General features: G+C 37.6%; 2 protein-coding genes across 3 annotated transcripts in view; one reads left to right on the forward strand and one right to left on the reverse strand.

The window, feature by feature from the left end:
- The window catches only part of UTP20 (UTP20 small subunit processome component), a 98,412-nt gene extending 95,433 nt beyond the window's left edge, over positions 1-2,979 (forward strand). Inside the window, exons 61-62 of the mRNA XM_032844307.1 lie at positions 1,231-1,376; positions 1,659-2,979. Of these exons, the coding sequence (XP_032700198.1) occupies positions 1,231-1,376; positions 1,659-1,814 (302 nt within the window). The 3' untranslated portion in view covers positions 1,815-2,979. The remainder of the gene's footprint in view (positions 1-1,230; positions 1,377-1,658) is intronic.
- A 2,719-nt stretch (positions 2,980-5,698) lies between these two features.
- Positions 5,699-16,082, reverse strand: ARL1 (ADP ribosylation factor like GTPase 1). 2 transcript variants are annotated; one of them, XM_032844308.1, is made up of 6 exons: positions 15,843-16,079; positions 13,499-13,636; positions 11,488-11,569; positions 10,104-10,215; positions 6,985-7,163; positions 5,699-6,261 (listed from the first exon to the last, which is right to left on the reverse strand). In XM_032844308.1, exons 1-6 carry the CDS (start codon positions 15,844-15,846, stop codon positions 6,231-6,233), a joined length of 546 nt encoding a protein of 181 aa, XP_032700199.1. In that variant the 5' UTR covers positions 15,847-16,079; the 3' UTR covers positions 5,699-6,230. The 2 variants fall into 2 exon arrangements, with proteins under 2 accessions (XP_032700199.1, XP_032700200.1); XM_032844309.1 differs by lacking the exon at positions 13,499-13,636 and having other exon boundaries at positions 15,843-16,082.
- Between the last annotated feature and the right edge of the window lie 239 nt (positions 16,083-16,321).

The raw sequence follows: 16,321 nt of genomic DNA on the forward strand, positions 1-16,321 counted from the left end.
ACTCCCTGCTAAGCAGAGAGCCCGATGTAGGGCTTGATTCCAGGACCCTGAGATCATGACCTGAGCTGAAGGCAGACACACTTGAGGCAGCAGCTTAACCCACTGAGCCACTCAGGTGCCCCAAAAGTGTGAAATATTTTTACTTTTCCTATTTTTCATTTTTCTTGCCTGGGCATTTGGTGCATTTCCCTCACAGATCCTAAATGGTCTCTCTAGATAGTAGAAAAAGAGACCAGAGGTAAAGTAGATAGTAAGTTTTAAAACAAAACAAAGTGAATGTCAAAGCAGGAGCTATTTTAGTCTTACAAACTAGAGAAAGCTTGTTTTCTCTCAAGAGGAAAAAGCAATGGTCAAGGCCAGGTCTGCTTTGGTTCTCCTCACCCAGTATTTTATTGCATCCCTAATATTTGCCAGGCACTGGAGGTTCAATGGTAGAAAGGACCCTACTCCCCATCTTCAAGAAATCCATAATCTAGGGCGCCTGGGTGGCTCAGTGGGTTAGGCCTCTGCCTTCGGCTCAGGTCATGATCTCTGCGTCCTGGGATCAAGCCCTGCATCGGGCTCTCTGCTCTGCAGGGAGCCTGCTTCCTCCTCTCTCTCTCTGCCTGCCTCTCTGCCTACTTGTGATCTCTCTCTGTCAAATAAATAAATAAAACCTTTAAAAAAAAAAAAAAAAGCTGTAATCTGGAACAGCTCCTGAAATTGAATACAAAAACCTTTGGGTCATTTGCATTTGGGAGACAGAAGGCAGGGAATGGTGGAAAAGCAAAGATTTTTGTCAGCTTCTCAGAGTCTTTGATCCCCCCTCAAGAAAAAGGTTATGGCCAGAGCTAAACATCTATGACCCATGAATTAGAGAGAGCCTAGAGACACACTTACCTTTCCCCTGTCCGCACAAAGTTGAGGACGCCAACAAAGTAACCCAAATTGTTTCTGTCAGGTTCTCAAATTAGTGTCTTCCAAGCCAAGATTCCACTGGAAACTGGGCTTCGTGGTCTGTGATCTCTTGGTGCATCCCAGAGGAGTGGTGGCTGGGACTGTCATGCCCAACACTTCCATCATCCCATCTCAGTTACGTAAAGGCTGGATTTAGATCAGTGTTTAATGTTCAAGTAATAAAAAGTGATAAGGCCACAAGAGCTTAAATTTTGCATGCTGTTGATTTTATAGATGTTCAAATGTGTCCTTTCCTACATGACTACCTCTGATTATTACTCTGTGTGTTATCAGATCCACTGCTTAAAAATCTATCCCAGGAAATCATAGAATTACTCAAAAAGCTGGTTGGACTTGAGAGCTTCTCCTTAGCCTTTGCCTCAGTACAGAAGCAGGCTAATGAGAAAAGGGCACTCCGGAAAAAGAGGAAGGCTTTAGAGGTATGTCTGCTGTTTGAAACTATGGTGTTCTTAGACTTAGTATTTTTAACCAGGGGTATGTGCATGCATGTGTGTCACACTTACCCAGGCAGGAAAGAGGAACTGCCTATGTTTGAGAAGTGGGGACTTTACAGCTGGGGCTCCAGATTGTCTTTAATGGGAATGTGTTACATGTGTAATATTTAAAGGTGAATAAAATGGCCCATTTCTGCATTTGATTTTTATTGGTTTAACATTTACTTTAAAAGTAATATAAAATTTCCTTTTTTTTTTTTCCCCAAGTTTGTAACTAATCCTGATATTGCTGCCAAGAAAAAGCTGAAGAAACACAAAAATAAAAGTGAAGCGAAGAAGAGAAAGATAGAGTTCCTGCGTCCAGGCTATAAGACCAAGAGACAAAAGCGCCACAGCCTGAAAGATTTAGCAATGGTGGAGTAATGTGCTCCCTCTGCTGATAAAATATCTCAATCTACCCCAAAGCATGAACTTCTCAGCATATCTGCTGGTCTGAAATCACAGCAGGTTTTATTATTTAAGTTAAACTGGCACAGATTGTGTATTACACAGTTTAATATAATCATGCTCATATATTTTTAAATTAAAACATCTTCATAATATTACTGTTACCTTCACTACCTAAAAAACATGTGACACTTTTTTTTAAGACAACAGCAAAACAGAACGTATAAGTTAGGAATAAAAGTGATTTGCACTTATTTTTATGGGGAAAATTATAAAACTTTATCAAAAGGCATTAAAAGAAATCTGTGCAAATGAAGATATAACCATGATCATGGTCAGGAAGATGTAGTATCATAAGATACTAGTTCCTCCCAAGTTGGATACCACTGGTTAAAGGCATATCTGTGTATAATTGCAAGAATTCTTCATATTGTCCTAACAAACCGATTCTAAAATTTATATGGAAGATAAGCTGAAAATAGCCATGATGTTCTTCAAAAGCGGTAACAGCGTTTTTCCCTGGTCAGATATCAAAAGTAAGTCACAAGAAGTACTATCCATAGTGAACATGTGATAAATTCTACATGAAAATTAAAAATTTCTATTTGCGCAGACACAACTGGGATATGGTATGTAGCATATACGGATAATGAAGGTAGTATACAGGTTATATAATGAGTAAGTATGAATCAACAAAGGCAATCCAGTAGAAAAAGTGTCAGGAAGGAGAAGCAGGCGTTGCAGAGAAGAAAAATAAATGGCCCTTAAATCTTAATACTGAGCTGATGTGGCTATACTGGTTGTTAAACATTCAAGTACTTATGTACTAGTTGGTAAGTAGTCACTGCCTTGAGACACGCAAGTGCCCCCCTGGCTATGTGAGTCCTGGTTTCCCTATCTCCCCACACCAAAAATTACAGAATTAACACCTGGACTGGCAGGGGTCCTCCCCCTACATCAGCTATGTCTGGTTATTAAATATTTTGAATCACTCCTGTATTCAACCTCAATAATTACAAAAATGCAAATTAACATCAATGAAATTCCATTTTGAACTCTTTAGGTTGATTAGGTTGACAATGCCAAGTGCTAGCAAGCTTGGTGAAGCAAAGGGAAGTCTTATAAACCACTTTGGAAAACAATTTGGTGTTACCTTGTTCACCAGGTGGTATCTTTGTCTCAATCTACAATTGATGTGGAAGCAATATTTTAGTGCTTGATATATGTGGGGCGGGGAGGGATCTGGGTGGGCAGAAAGAACAATCCATCCTATTTGCCAGGGATTTTGCTAACATTTTATTTAGTCCTCATACTATTCCTAAGAGCTGCCTAAAATTGGTTCTTACTTTACAGATGAAGAAACTGAGACTGAAGTTAAATAATTTACCTAAGGGTAACATAGGCTGCAGGTGGCATAATCAGGATTCACACCCAGGATTGAAAGCCTATGCTTTTTATAATTTCTAATTATGGAGTCAGAATATAGCATATGGCATAGAAATCAAATGTTCAAACATTCCTGAACTTTAGCATCTGTGTTTTGATGTAGCTCATCTCAAACAGTTCTCATACTTCCAAGGGGTTTATAATGTGCCAAAGGCATAAACATGGGGCATCACAGAAGGCTGACTGCAATTAATTCTGAGTGATTTAAAGTGCATGTACTGGTTTTACGAAAATTTTTAATATAAATCAGGAGTTAACACTAAGGCAAAAAGAACAAGTATCTCAGGGATATTAAGAACAATTTAGTAAATATTTATTTAGTGCCTACTGTATGCCGAGTACACCACACTAGATGCAAGGGACACTAACAATAAATAAGGTATGGTCCTTACCCTAAAGGAGCTTACATTTCCACAACTTAAAGTGCATCTCAAGTATTCTAGTAACAAAATTCCACCACTCCTTTTTCAAATGTGAACACATAACACAGCACAATTACCAACCAGGGTTATAAACAAAATATCAGAGCTAAAAGAAATCTTTGATATGATTTGTCCAAGTCTCTTGTTTTATGGAAAAACAAACTGAAGGAATGGCCATTTGTGCCTAGAACTCATGCGTTCAGATTTTAAGTTTGGTGCTTTGCCCATTTTCATGGTTCTCCAAAATAATATTCAGTAGATTTTTATAAGTATCATTCAAACTCCTGTAATTTACCTATATAGTCATTTTCTGCTAGACAAGGACCTCATAATTTATACCATATTAAAATCAGTATATGCTCTATTTACCACATTCTAGTCTTTGTGAGAAAACAGAGATAATGATCATTCACGTGGTGGTTTGGCTATTACTTCAGGTGTGCTCAGAGTTCAAGACGCCAAGAGCTATTGCTGCCTAGCATCTGCCTGCCAGGGCCTCTCTTCTCCCATACCTCTCAACAGTACTCCTAAAGTGGGCGGGTGGGGGGGATGCACTGAGCTACTTAGGTACAGACCCAGCCACTGACCAGAAAGGAACCCAAGAGAAGCTGAAGAGGTATTTTCCTAGCTGGCATACAGCCTACTATTTCAACTATGCATATACTCTAAGGTGCCACAATGTGCCAGGTACCACACTGGATTCCAAGGAGAGAGATCTATATATGTTATATATATATATATATATAAAGTCTATCCATCAGGAGTGATTTGGAAACTATGAAACAATGTTAATTACATGCTCGGTAATAGTAGGAGCAGCACTGAGAACAACTGGGCTTAGAAGCTGTTCTTCAAAATAGACTTCAGAAACCAAATTAAGAATGGGTGCTGGGGAATAGGTAAAAACATTGAAGTCCCACAGGTGAAAAGAAAAAGCCACATTCATTTGATCTAAATGATCAAACTATGAAGGAAAGAGGCTAGAGGCCTCCAGAAAGGCAGTGGCAGGAACAGGGAATGGACCACTAGTATGAGGGGCATCAAGTTTTTTAAATGCTGGTTGTCCAACTTAAAGATTCCCCCCAGTTTAAGTAAATACAAGGGACCATATTCTGTCACCACCATAACCAATCCTGTGGTAGACTGGATAGTTTGAAAAGTTCCTTTGAACATAACTGTTTTTGATATCCTAGCACTAAGTCTATTTTTTAAAGCCAAGAATGCTCAGTTTCTCCCTGTACAACCAATAATGTTTGGCTTTTCACCAAATTTACATGTCCAATTACAGATAAATAAAAGAAATGAAAGAGTAAAGATACCTCTTACAGTGCTTCTTAAAATAGATTTTTTTTAGGGGCACCTGGGTGGGTCAGTGGTTTAAAGCCTCTGCCTTCGGCTCAGGTCATGATCCCAGGGTCCTGGGATCTAGCCCCGCATCGGGCTCTCTGCTCAGTGGGGAGCCTGCTTCCTCCTCTCTCTCTCTGCCTGCCTCTCTACCTACTTGTGATCTGTCTGCCAAATAAATAAATAAAAATCTTTAAAAAAAAAATAGATTTTTTAAAAATTTCCTTTAATATGTTATGGATTCCATCAAATATAACCATTTAGGATTGTTTTTACTACCTCTACTAGTATAGACAAATTTACGTAAATTATTTTGAATATACCGTGTCTATTTCAATTAGCATAATTTTATGTAAGCAATTAAGGATGCCTATCTCGCCAGTATTGAGTTTCAGGAATTTACGATACAGTTTACGGGATAAGCTTGACACCGAAATCTCACTCTGAGCCCTGTTCTGACCTCACTAGCTGGTGACCCTGTGCAAGCCAACTAATCAGAACCTTGGGTCCATGTCCATAAAATAAAGACATTACAACCTGTCCTACCTCTATCACAGGGTTCCTATATATATAAAATTTTTTTTGGCAACCATACAAGTACTATAAAATGACAATTACAGACGTCAATGAGGTTAACCACCAAGATAATTTTTCAGCTTCATGCCTATCCCCAAAAGCTTTTAAACAAAACAGCTTAAAGTGGTCATTAACCAAATGAAGACTCTGTTACACAAACCATGTCCCTACTCTACTAAGTCTAATCTTTGGAAGAACTTAATTCATTTTAGTGGAAAAAATCGGGGTTAAGATATTTATTAGTGTTTATACAAACAAGCTGCAACTACTAATTCAAAAATAGGAGGGTTTTCCTCAGAGTACATTCTTTAATAGGACTCTATTTGAATAAGAATTCCATACAAATAGAATATATACTTAACACAAGAAAGCAAGGGAGGATTTTACATTACACAGAACAGACATTCAGTTGGTTCAATCATGGGTGAGTTACCCTTCCAACCAAATACTTATTTTTTATATTTATTACAAATATTGCATTCAGTTCAGTATATGCCAACAATCACACAGTTTTAACATTTAGTAGCATGAAGCACACTTAACTGTTTCTTTCCAAAGGGATATAGGATGTGGTCTTCATTTCACAGGGGTAGAAGTAACTGAACTACTGTCTGCTCTTTAATGTTTCAACTAACCTGTGAAGACAAAACAGTTTCGTAACATTAACTTCAAACTTTCAGGTATAGAGCAGGATCACTTACAGTAAGTTTTATGCTGACAGTGGATTTCAAAGCATTTTAAATGATGAAAGCTAAGACAGTTACACTGAAGAATAACATTATGGGCCCAATTTCCATGAAAGCCTTTTAGCTTTCACTTTTATCTGTGCTCTGAATGAATAATCAAAGAGACCAAATATCTTTTTTCCGGGCTGTTAACTACTTGCAGCATGGCCAGATGTGCATTAACTCAGAGGTGAAAACTAGTCTCAAATTGCACAAATCAATTACAGGACAGTGTAACTACTGTATCACTGGTCTGTGACAAGGACATCCAACTATGTGTGTGTGTTAAGGCAGTGAGCACGGAGATATGTAAGGGAAAGTTCTTGAGAAGACGACAGTCTTAACCTAAGTCCTGAAGGATAAGGAATTGGAGGATGTGGTGAAGAAGGGAAAAGTTTAAAAAAAAAAAAAAAAAAGGCAGAAAGCTGGCTTATCTATCTATAATCAGGGAGGTGTGGCTGAAATAATAGCCAATGTATATGAAGACCAGCGGAAGAAAAGGCTGGAGGAACTTAATATGATAAGCTGCAAAGTAATCTGAATTTCATCCTTAAGACTAAAGGGAAAGCACACGTGTACAAAGAGCTACACACACAAACAAATGCGCAGATGGCTTCTGTAAATATACTTTACCATTCCATTGCCTCATCAAGGCCAGTGCCTTTGGTTGCTGAAGTTTTGAATATTTGCCATTTTCGGTCCTTCAGTGCGGGTAACCCAAGTGAATTTGCCATCTCTGAGGGAGTCATGGCCTGTTCCATGTCCTGCTTATTTGCAAACACCACTAAAATAGCTTTTCTCAGCTCTTCTTCCTAAATAAAATAGAAGGTACTTAATTTTCTCTAATCAATTTGCTTCCTTGACTTTAGAAAGAAATGTCAACAACTATATTATTTTAAAAGTTTATTTTATAATTATGAATCTATAATGTTCATTATAAATTATTTGAAATTATAGAGAAATATGAAGGAAAAAAGCTTCATCCATAATCCTACCTCCCAAAAATGAGCACTCTTAACACTCGATATTTTCTACTACTTTATAATTCAGATACTTACCGTTTATTAATATATACATTAACACATTTAAGATCACATTTATATACAGTTCTATACCTGCTCTAAAAAATAAACATTAAATCATGGATATTTTTCCAAACAATCAAAATTTTCCAAAAAAATGTAATGGTTAAATACACTCTATACTATGAATGCATGTACCATCAACTATGTAACTGTTCTCCAGTATTAGACTTTCACTAGGTTCTTTTTACTTGACTATTACAGAAACCCAAGAGACAGTCATTACACAGAAATCTTTGTGTGAATCTCTAATTCCTTAACAAATTCTCTAAAAGTAGAATCAAAGTATGAACTTTATTGGGGTTCTTATTATATATATATATTAATAAACTACTTTCCAGAAAGGTTATAACAATTTAGGCTCCACCAACAGTATATGACAGCCTTGGAAGAATTAGAAATTACATATTCTTCCAAACACAGCATCTCATTAAATATTACCAGCTCATTAAATATTACCAGAGTATCAGAAATGCAAATGTTATGTGCAATATAGTTTTCTCCTGTGCACTTTAAGTTCATGCCTTTTGCTCAGTTTTCTATTTATTTGCAAAGGGTCTTGATATGATTAAGAACACTAATCCTTAATCACTGATTGTAAAACTATGTACTGTTCCCTGTTTTACACTAATTTGTATTTGCAGGGTTTTTGTTTGTATTAATATAATTAAATCTATCTTTTCTTTTGTAATTCCTTCCAATCCTTTGATTTAGAAAGATCCTCCCTATCTGGAAATGTTAAACATATTCTCTTACATATTCTTGGAGTTAACAACTTCAATTTTTTACATTCAATTCTTTACTCCAGGAAGAATGTATTTTTGTGTACAAAAATAAGATAACTTAAATTGGTTTTGTAAGTTTGAATGTAACAGAACAGACCTGACTCATAAGTTACATGTACTTTATATTATATATTCAGTGACAGAATCAATTAAAAATTACTTCCTAAGGAATGAATAATTTTTAGTTCTTACTCATAAAATTATACAATTCAAATCCCAATTTCACAAATAATCCAGCACGACTCAAGAAAACTGTACACTGAAGATAATAACACATTTCTTTTTTGTAGCACTTTTTATGATAAAAATCCATACCATTTAGAGTATATAGAGTATATAGAGTATATAGAGCTTTTATTTTAAAAATCCATTACACTGAAAGCAGTTAAACAGTCCCTTAAAATTCGTGACACTTGAATTTGGTCTAAGAAGCTCTTATGGTAAATATGATGCTACACTGTAAAAAAAAATAAGCAACAGTTTAAAACCAGTAGGTCTGCAATTTATAACTCAGAAAGCATTAAGAAGTCATTAGTAAAGAAATCAGAAGTCCGAAGTATTCTGAGAATGCTTCTACCCCGGTAATCAAATGGCCTAGAAAACATTTAAGCATTCAATGACTGGCTAAGTCAGAATCATAGTTCTGGCAGGAAAAGGGAACATACTCATCCAATTTTCACAACCAAAGGCAATTTCATTATTACTTAAATGAACCATAAGCACATTTGAAAAGCTTATTTAACAACTGGAGATTTTTTAAACTTTTGATTATTTAATGCATCCTCTGAATTCAGCTAGCCAATAAATTACCTTATGAACTTCAGTGACTACAATGTTTTGAGTTCTTAAGTGTTGTGCACTGTTCCACACATCAGGAATATTAGGGTAAACTCAACTTATATTTTAGGGTGGGAGACATATATGAACAAATATATTTTAAAATACTGGAAAGAAACAGTAAGTTGTACAAAAAATAAGGCAGAATAAGGTGTTAGCAAGTAAGTGAGACTCCTCTCTGAGGCAGAAACATGAGATAAAACATGCCAAGACGGTAGCCATGCAAAGATCTGGAGGAGAGCATTCCAAGCAGAAATATGAGCAGGTGCAAAAATCCCTAAGCCAAGTGTCGAATGTACAAGCTTGGAGTATCCAAAGAACAGAGAGGTCAGTATGGCTGAAGGACTGTAAACACTGGAAAGAATAAAGAATGAGAAAGCTGGAAGAGATAAACAAGGGCCAGTGGTGTGCCAGAAACCCAGAAATTCTAAAACAAACAAATAGGCTTTCTTTTTATACCCTAATCTGCTTCCATAAACTAAGTTATAAAACTAGAAATAGATTTTATGGAAAAGTACTTCACAGAAGTAACTTAAAATAGTTTCTTCAGTTTAGAGAGAGTTTTACCTCTGAGCTTCCTAGAAAGAATCTAGTTTAAAGAAGTTCCTGTTTGGGGGCGCCTGGGTTGCTCAGTGGGTTAAAGCCTCTGCCTTCGGCTCAGGTCATGATCCCAGGGTCGTGGGATCGAGCCCCGTGTCGGGCTCTCTGCTCGGCAGGGAGCCTGCTTCCTCCTCTCTCTCTGCCTGCCTCTCTGCCTACTTGTGATCTCTGTCTGTCAAATAAATAAAATCTTTAAAAAAAAAAAAAAGAAGAAGAAGAAGTTCCTGTTTGGAATTTTTTTTTTTAATTTTTTTTTTTTTTTTGGTCTTTTTGTCTCCATCTCTCTTCCCAACAGAATTTCTGGAATAGGAAGTAATTTATATAAAAGAAAATGATACTAAATCCAAGGGGGGAAAATTTCCTGCTTTTAATTATTCCTCAAGTAGTAACAATAAAAACAGCAAGCAAATGTAAAAGATGTCCCTACATTTAAATAAAGTTTTCTTACCTCCAACATAGCAACTAACTCTGATTTGGAAATGCCAATTCGATCTCGGTCACAACTGTCTACCACATAAATGACTGCATCTGTGTTTGAATAATAACATCTCCAGTATGGCCTAAAGAAAATTCAGAAAGGGAGAATATATTATTATCTGAAAGAAAAAGAACATGTTATGTTAATTTATATGCTAGGACTTGGCAATGATGGGGATTAGGGGGTTTACATGCCAATCTTGCCAGCCTCCCGTGTGAGAATCAATGCCATAATTCATTGTTTCTGATGGTATGTATCATATCCTTCAGATGTGATGGAGTGGAATGATAAACACAATTCACAGGATCAAGAAGTTTCAAAACGAGTTCAGACTTTAGGCTAAGAGAGTACTTTATAATCAATCTATAAAATCACTAACCGTACTGAGATAAAGTTATACATAGACCTTACTATTACATCTAATAAATCTCTAACTAGGAACTCCTTAAGGAATGGGTTCTTAAAAAAAACTTTTAATACGACTTTATACAGCAGACATTAAATTGACTACTGAAGACTTCATGAGCAGAAATGGCTAAAATTAGAGAGGGACACAAAAGTGGTTGAAAAAATAAAACCAGTTAAGGGGCACCAAGGTGGCTCAGCCATTAAGCATCTGCCTTCAGCATGGGTCAGGATCCTAGGGTCCTGGGATCCAGCCCCATTTCGGGCTCCCTGCTCAGTGGGAAGCTTGCTTCTCCCTCTCACACTCCCCTTGCTTGTGTTCCCTCTCTCACCGTGTCTCTCTCTGTCAAATAAATAAATAAAATCTTTAAAGAAAATAAAAATAAAACCAGTTAAAAGGCAGGAGGATGTTTGGAGAATGTCCTACTTATGTTTTAAGATGGTAGGTACCACAGTGAGCAACACTGACAGTCACCAAACCCTCACAGTGGCCATGCCAAGCATAGAATGCAGGGCAGGAGACCTATGGAGACCTAAGTTCTAATGCAGGGCAGGAGACCTATGGAGACCTAAGTTCTATAGGGTATCTATGTTCACATTAGCCCTAAATGGTGGACTGAAAGTTATTTTTATAAAACCCAAAACAGTCTGTTTTAAGACAGAGTGACAAGAACTAAATGGAAGACCCTCTTCAGATAAAAACTACTGAAGTAATTAGATCTTGAGATTTTCATGAAAAAACTTTTCATTAAGGTAGTATCTGAAGAACTGGCTTCCTTAAATTTTTTTATTTTAATTCAATTGAGGGAATTAGTAGTTTTACCTCATTTTAAACCAGGTGGTTCCCATTTAAATTACAAAAGAAAACATATTTGACTTACTGCTCTTAACCTTTAAAGGGCTTACTAAATGTTCAGTATTATAAAGTAATCTGGTCTCTGTACCATACCTGATACTTGTCTGTCCTCCTAAATCCCAAACTTGGAATTTAAGGTTCTTGTATGTTACCGTCTCAACATTGAATCCAATAGCTAGAAAAGAAATCAAAATCAGTAGTCTATGTAGACTAATGCATTCTACCTTCAAAGTATCCAATCCAATTTTAGCAATTAACGAATTACTACTGAATCACATTATTGGTTAAATCATTCCACTTAAGACAAAGACAAAACAGTTGCTGTGCTATACACACACACACCATCAATTAGCAATATCAGCACCACTTTCAAGTTATATAAGAATCCCTAGTCACCTCTACAAATATAGAATTTTTAGCTCAATGGAAATCATACTGTTGAACTACCTGTATAATACAACCCTGGCATACAAGTGTTTAGGAGGTTATGTTTAGAAAGAACAGCCACAGATGTATTACAAAAAATGGAATTTTGATAGACAGCAAGTAAACAGGGAACAAAACCAAGAAAGCCTAAATTCTAAACTTCAGTAGGTAAGGATTCGGCAACAGCTATATACCACTTTATGGAAACTGGTTTCTCTAAGTGTGGCAATCTCACAGACCCTTTGCAGACTTCCTCAAGAGCTCATCTGTAGTAAGGTTGTGGCTCGACAGTCAATGGGGAGGTGTCCCATCTCTCTTCCCTCCCATCTTTTTTAGGGGGAGCTCTAACACCACATGGCTAAGGCAGGATACTGTTTTCATTGAAAGGAATCTAAGGGAGGGTGGAGAGGATTCTGAGAAAACTGGTTTCTAAGATTTTAGAAGCTTAAAAAATCAAAGTGAAAAATGACTTATAGCTATAACTGGACAATTAACTTTTGTTTTAAATTTAAGTCTATGTTGGTAAATGATTCTATTGAGTATACGGTAAACATTCCCTATCACAACTGAAAAATAACTATACTACACCTGAGTGAAAAACTAAAAAGCAAGTTTATGATGTCTCCCTTAGAATTAGGTAGGAGTGTAATCACCATCTTTACCTCAATTACAAACACTGTTTATATGCACAGGACAAGAGTATGCTGTAAAGTTTATTCACTGAAATGCAATTCACTGGGCTATGTGCACTGCAAGGGCCAAGACTTAACCACAACAGAGATGGGTTACTTTGAGAAGCAAGAATCACGGGAAATAAAGTTTATTGACGATGGCACAAAGAAAATAACTGATGCCACGGGGCTTAAAAAGTTCTTCTTTCATGAAACCTAGACTTTTTTTAGCTCAATGGAAATCATACTGTTGAACTAGGAAATTTAAATACTACTAAAAATAAAATATCTTGAGTGACGAGTTTTAGAGGCACAATTTAATACTCTTCAGCAAATTCTACAAACTCTTAAATATATTAATCTTCTCTAAGTAAATTCACATCAACAAATTTAAAAAGTATAAACAACAGTATTCTCATGTAGTCAAACAGGACTGTTTGAGAATATCCTTCTAAGGTATCAACAACTGATTTAAAGTTGAGGTGTTTCTTCTCTTGATATAAAAATATCAGCAATACCTAAAAAGGTACCAGATTAATTCAAGAGTCTGTCTCTTCCACTCCATTCTTTATAAGCAATCAACAGAATTAAATAAGAGAACAAATCTTAATTAAAATCGTAACAAATAGGGGGGAAAAGCCTATCAGATGCAATAACACCACTTAACACCTACATAATTCTTTAAACAAGTTTACAAAGTATTTTATGTACTTCATAAAGTCAGTGGGTGTTATCTTCATTTTGTCAATAAAGATAATGGCTCTCAATGAACGTGGCTTCATTTCCCTTCATTAAAGTGGCCTAATTCCAGCCAACTTTAAAAAATAGCTCTAAAGAGCAAAACCCAGCCATACACAGGGGTTTACAAACTGCCTCTAAACTTATGAAAAATGTTACCAATATTATGGCCATACTAGAAGTTTACAAACCTTACTATATTAAAATTACATTAGTACATTAAATGGAAAACAAGAACCCCTACAATTATTTATCATACCAACACTTACTAGGAATAGTAGTAACGACTTCTCCAACCTGTAATCTGTATAAAATTGTAGTTTTTCCTGCTCCATCTAATCCCAAAATTAAAATCCTCATTTCCCGGGTTCCAAACAGACTGGAAAAAATACTTGAGAAAAACCCACCTGAAAAAGTAATAAAAGAAAAAATGCATTCAGTATCATTTTGTGAACTAAGTCCATAAGACATTTAATCTTGCCCTTTGAAAGTGATACCGAATTAAATAATACTGTTATATTCTCCTCAATTCTTAGGTGCGTAAGTTTGCTACCAATGATATATGTTAATCAAGATCAAACTAGTAATTACGGATTGTCACCAGTCCTAAATAATGTGTCAGAAAGGCACAAGAAGATATATTCCCAAATAAGAGAAACAGAACCACTGTCCTCATGGAGATGACTGTTTTATGTAAATTGTTTTAAAAGATTTTATTTACTTATTCCAGAGAGGTAAGAGAGAGAGCACAAGCAGGAGCAGCAGCAGAGGGAGAGGGAGAAAATATAGCAAGGGGGGCAGCAGAGAAAGAGGGAGAAGCAGGCTCCCTGCAGGGAGCCTGATGAGGGGCTGGATCCCAGGAACCTGAGATCATGACCTGAGCCAAAGGCAAGTGCTTAACTGCCTGAACCACCCAGGCGCCCCCTGGAGCTCACTTTCTAATCATGAGAATATAGATACCTTAGCATGATCTCCCCACAACCCCTAAACACTAAAGGACAAATCAGAATGACAGTGGGACAATAAGGTTCTCACATGTGAAAAGCTACTGGTTTCCCTGTATTGCACCACCATCATCTCTCTAAGCAATATAACTTGCAAAAGAAATTGAGACACAGAAGCCCAAAATAACAAAACCTAGTTTTGAGAGAACTCATTTAAAAAAGTAATAAATGTATCAACGTATCATTAAATATTTCCAGAAAGTTTCCTATACATAAGGCATTGTGTAACATAAAAGCACTTGTGAACAAGAGTTGTGATTATCAGAATCACCACTGATTGGTGATTAAAAGCTTCTGCGGCACTGGGATGGCTCAGCTAGTTAAGCCTCCCACTCTTTTTTAAAACACTTTTTTTTTAATGATTACCAGGAAAAAAAAAAAAAAAAACCACTTTGGCCCTTTCCCACCAAAAGCCATCAGAGAAGATTAAAAGACAGTTACATGAACAATATATAAAAAAAAAAAACCAGTTGACAACTGAAGCGATGCCACATGCAATGCATGGTTATCTGACACAGAAATGACAGAATTAAGAGCCTCAAGTCTAGAAAAATGAAGAACCATGGGCCAGAGAACCTTAGAAAAGTTTAACAGAAGGTGCATAACTAAAAAACATTCTTTCTTTTTTACCCTGTTTAAAAAAAAAAAAAAAAAAAAAAAAAAAACAAAAAAAAAAACAACAACAACAAAAAAAAACACCTGGGGCACCTGGCTTGCTTAGTCTGTGGAGGATGCAACTCATCTCACAGTTGTAAATTCGAGCCCCACCTTGGGTGTAGAGATTACTTAAAAATAGAATCTTTAAGGAAAAAAAACTTAAGGGAGTTATGGAAGAAGACAGGAAAGCACTTATGTTCCAAGACAAGAAGTAAATCCCCTGGAAAATGGTAGAGGAATTAAAATAATCCAAAGAATTTGCATCATTTGGACAGTTGTAAACCAGTTTAAAAATCTGCACCTTCATTTGGGTTCCAGCCGGGAGGGAAGCTAGCTATAGCTGGTGCTTGTGAGGACAATGTAGTGCCCTCAATTAGCACTCCAAATACTGATACTAAAATTTCACTCACTGACCAGTAATGACCAACACAATCCCTATTTCCTTCTCCACCTTACTCTATCATTTACATGAAAAGCTACAGATAAGCAAGCAAATGCCAAGTTGGCTAGAAAACATCGGAGCAACATTCCCTTTGGATTTTTTAAACTGACGCAATCCCAGGGACCAGGACAAGAGAATCTGCGACTGACAAATTGCCAAGCTTCTCAAGGCCAACTCTGTCCCCCAAGTCAAGCTGGGTCTGAGGAGGTGAGGCAAAAGTTCATGGTCAGGAAAAGGAATCAGGGTTCCCAGGCCGAAACGCTCTCCGGGCCCGCGCTGCCCCCACCCCCCTAACCCTTCTGGGATTCAGGGGACAAGAGTGAGAGCAGGGACGAAAGTTCCAAGCAGGGTCCACCCCCACAGGTGAACAGCCAAGGTAAGTCTTCAGCGACCCGCCCCTGAAAAGCTGACTACTCTGGGCTTCCCCGGCTGGCCCCCCTCCTCTTCCTGATCCTAGCCCTCGGCCGCAGCACCTCCATCGCTCTTGGGAGCCTTTCTCGGATTCCTCACCCATGGTGAACCGCCTGTCCGCCCTTGTCGGTGGTCAGAGACAGGCTCCGGCCTCGGCAGCTACTCCTATTCGGGCCTCGGCGCCTCCACCTCTGCTCGCCTTGGCCTCCGGGTCCGGCTTCGGCTCCCAAGCGAATCCCTTGGAAGTCCGGTCCGCCAGCAACTTCCACGTCGGACTCCCGGCGGGGGCGGGAGCGAAGGGCCGCAGAGACTACGCGCCGGGAACGGCGACCTGAGCGTCCGCGTCGTCGCTTTCGACGAAACTTTTCGGCGCGCTAGGTTGAAGCCAGAAGATAAAAATATTCAAGGACCCCAAAGTCTCTTGATTCTGTTTTCTTGTACTTAAAGGGCTTCCAAAATAGGGAAATTCGAATTTTCATTTTAAATTCTGACACCCAAAAGTGGCGAATCTGCCAACCAAAAATTCGAGTCGGGCCTCCATACTGCAGCCGGAATGGACGCCGGCACAGGGTGTAGCG

The sequence above is a fragment of the Lontra canadensis genome, unplaced genomic scaffold (assembly GCF_010015895.1).
Source record: "Lontra canadensis isolate GAN:19392208 unplaced genomic scaffold, GSC_riverotter_1.0 scaffold150, whole genome shotgun sequence".
Taxonomy (NCBI): Eukaryota; Metazoa; Chordata; class Mammalia; order Carnivora; family Mustelidae; genus Lontra; species Lontra canadensis.

Coding starts and splice junctions, on each gene's coding strand:
- ARL1 (XM_032844308.1), bottom strand. Junction 11,570..13,498: donor AGTCGTTACTACTATTCCTA/GTAAGTGTTGGT, acceptor TTTCTTTTCTAG/CTATTGGATTCAATGTTGAG. Junction 6,262..6,984: donor CTTGATGAGGCAATGGAATG/GTAAAGTATATT, acceptor TTGTCTTCACAG/GTTAGTTGAAACATTAAAGA.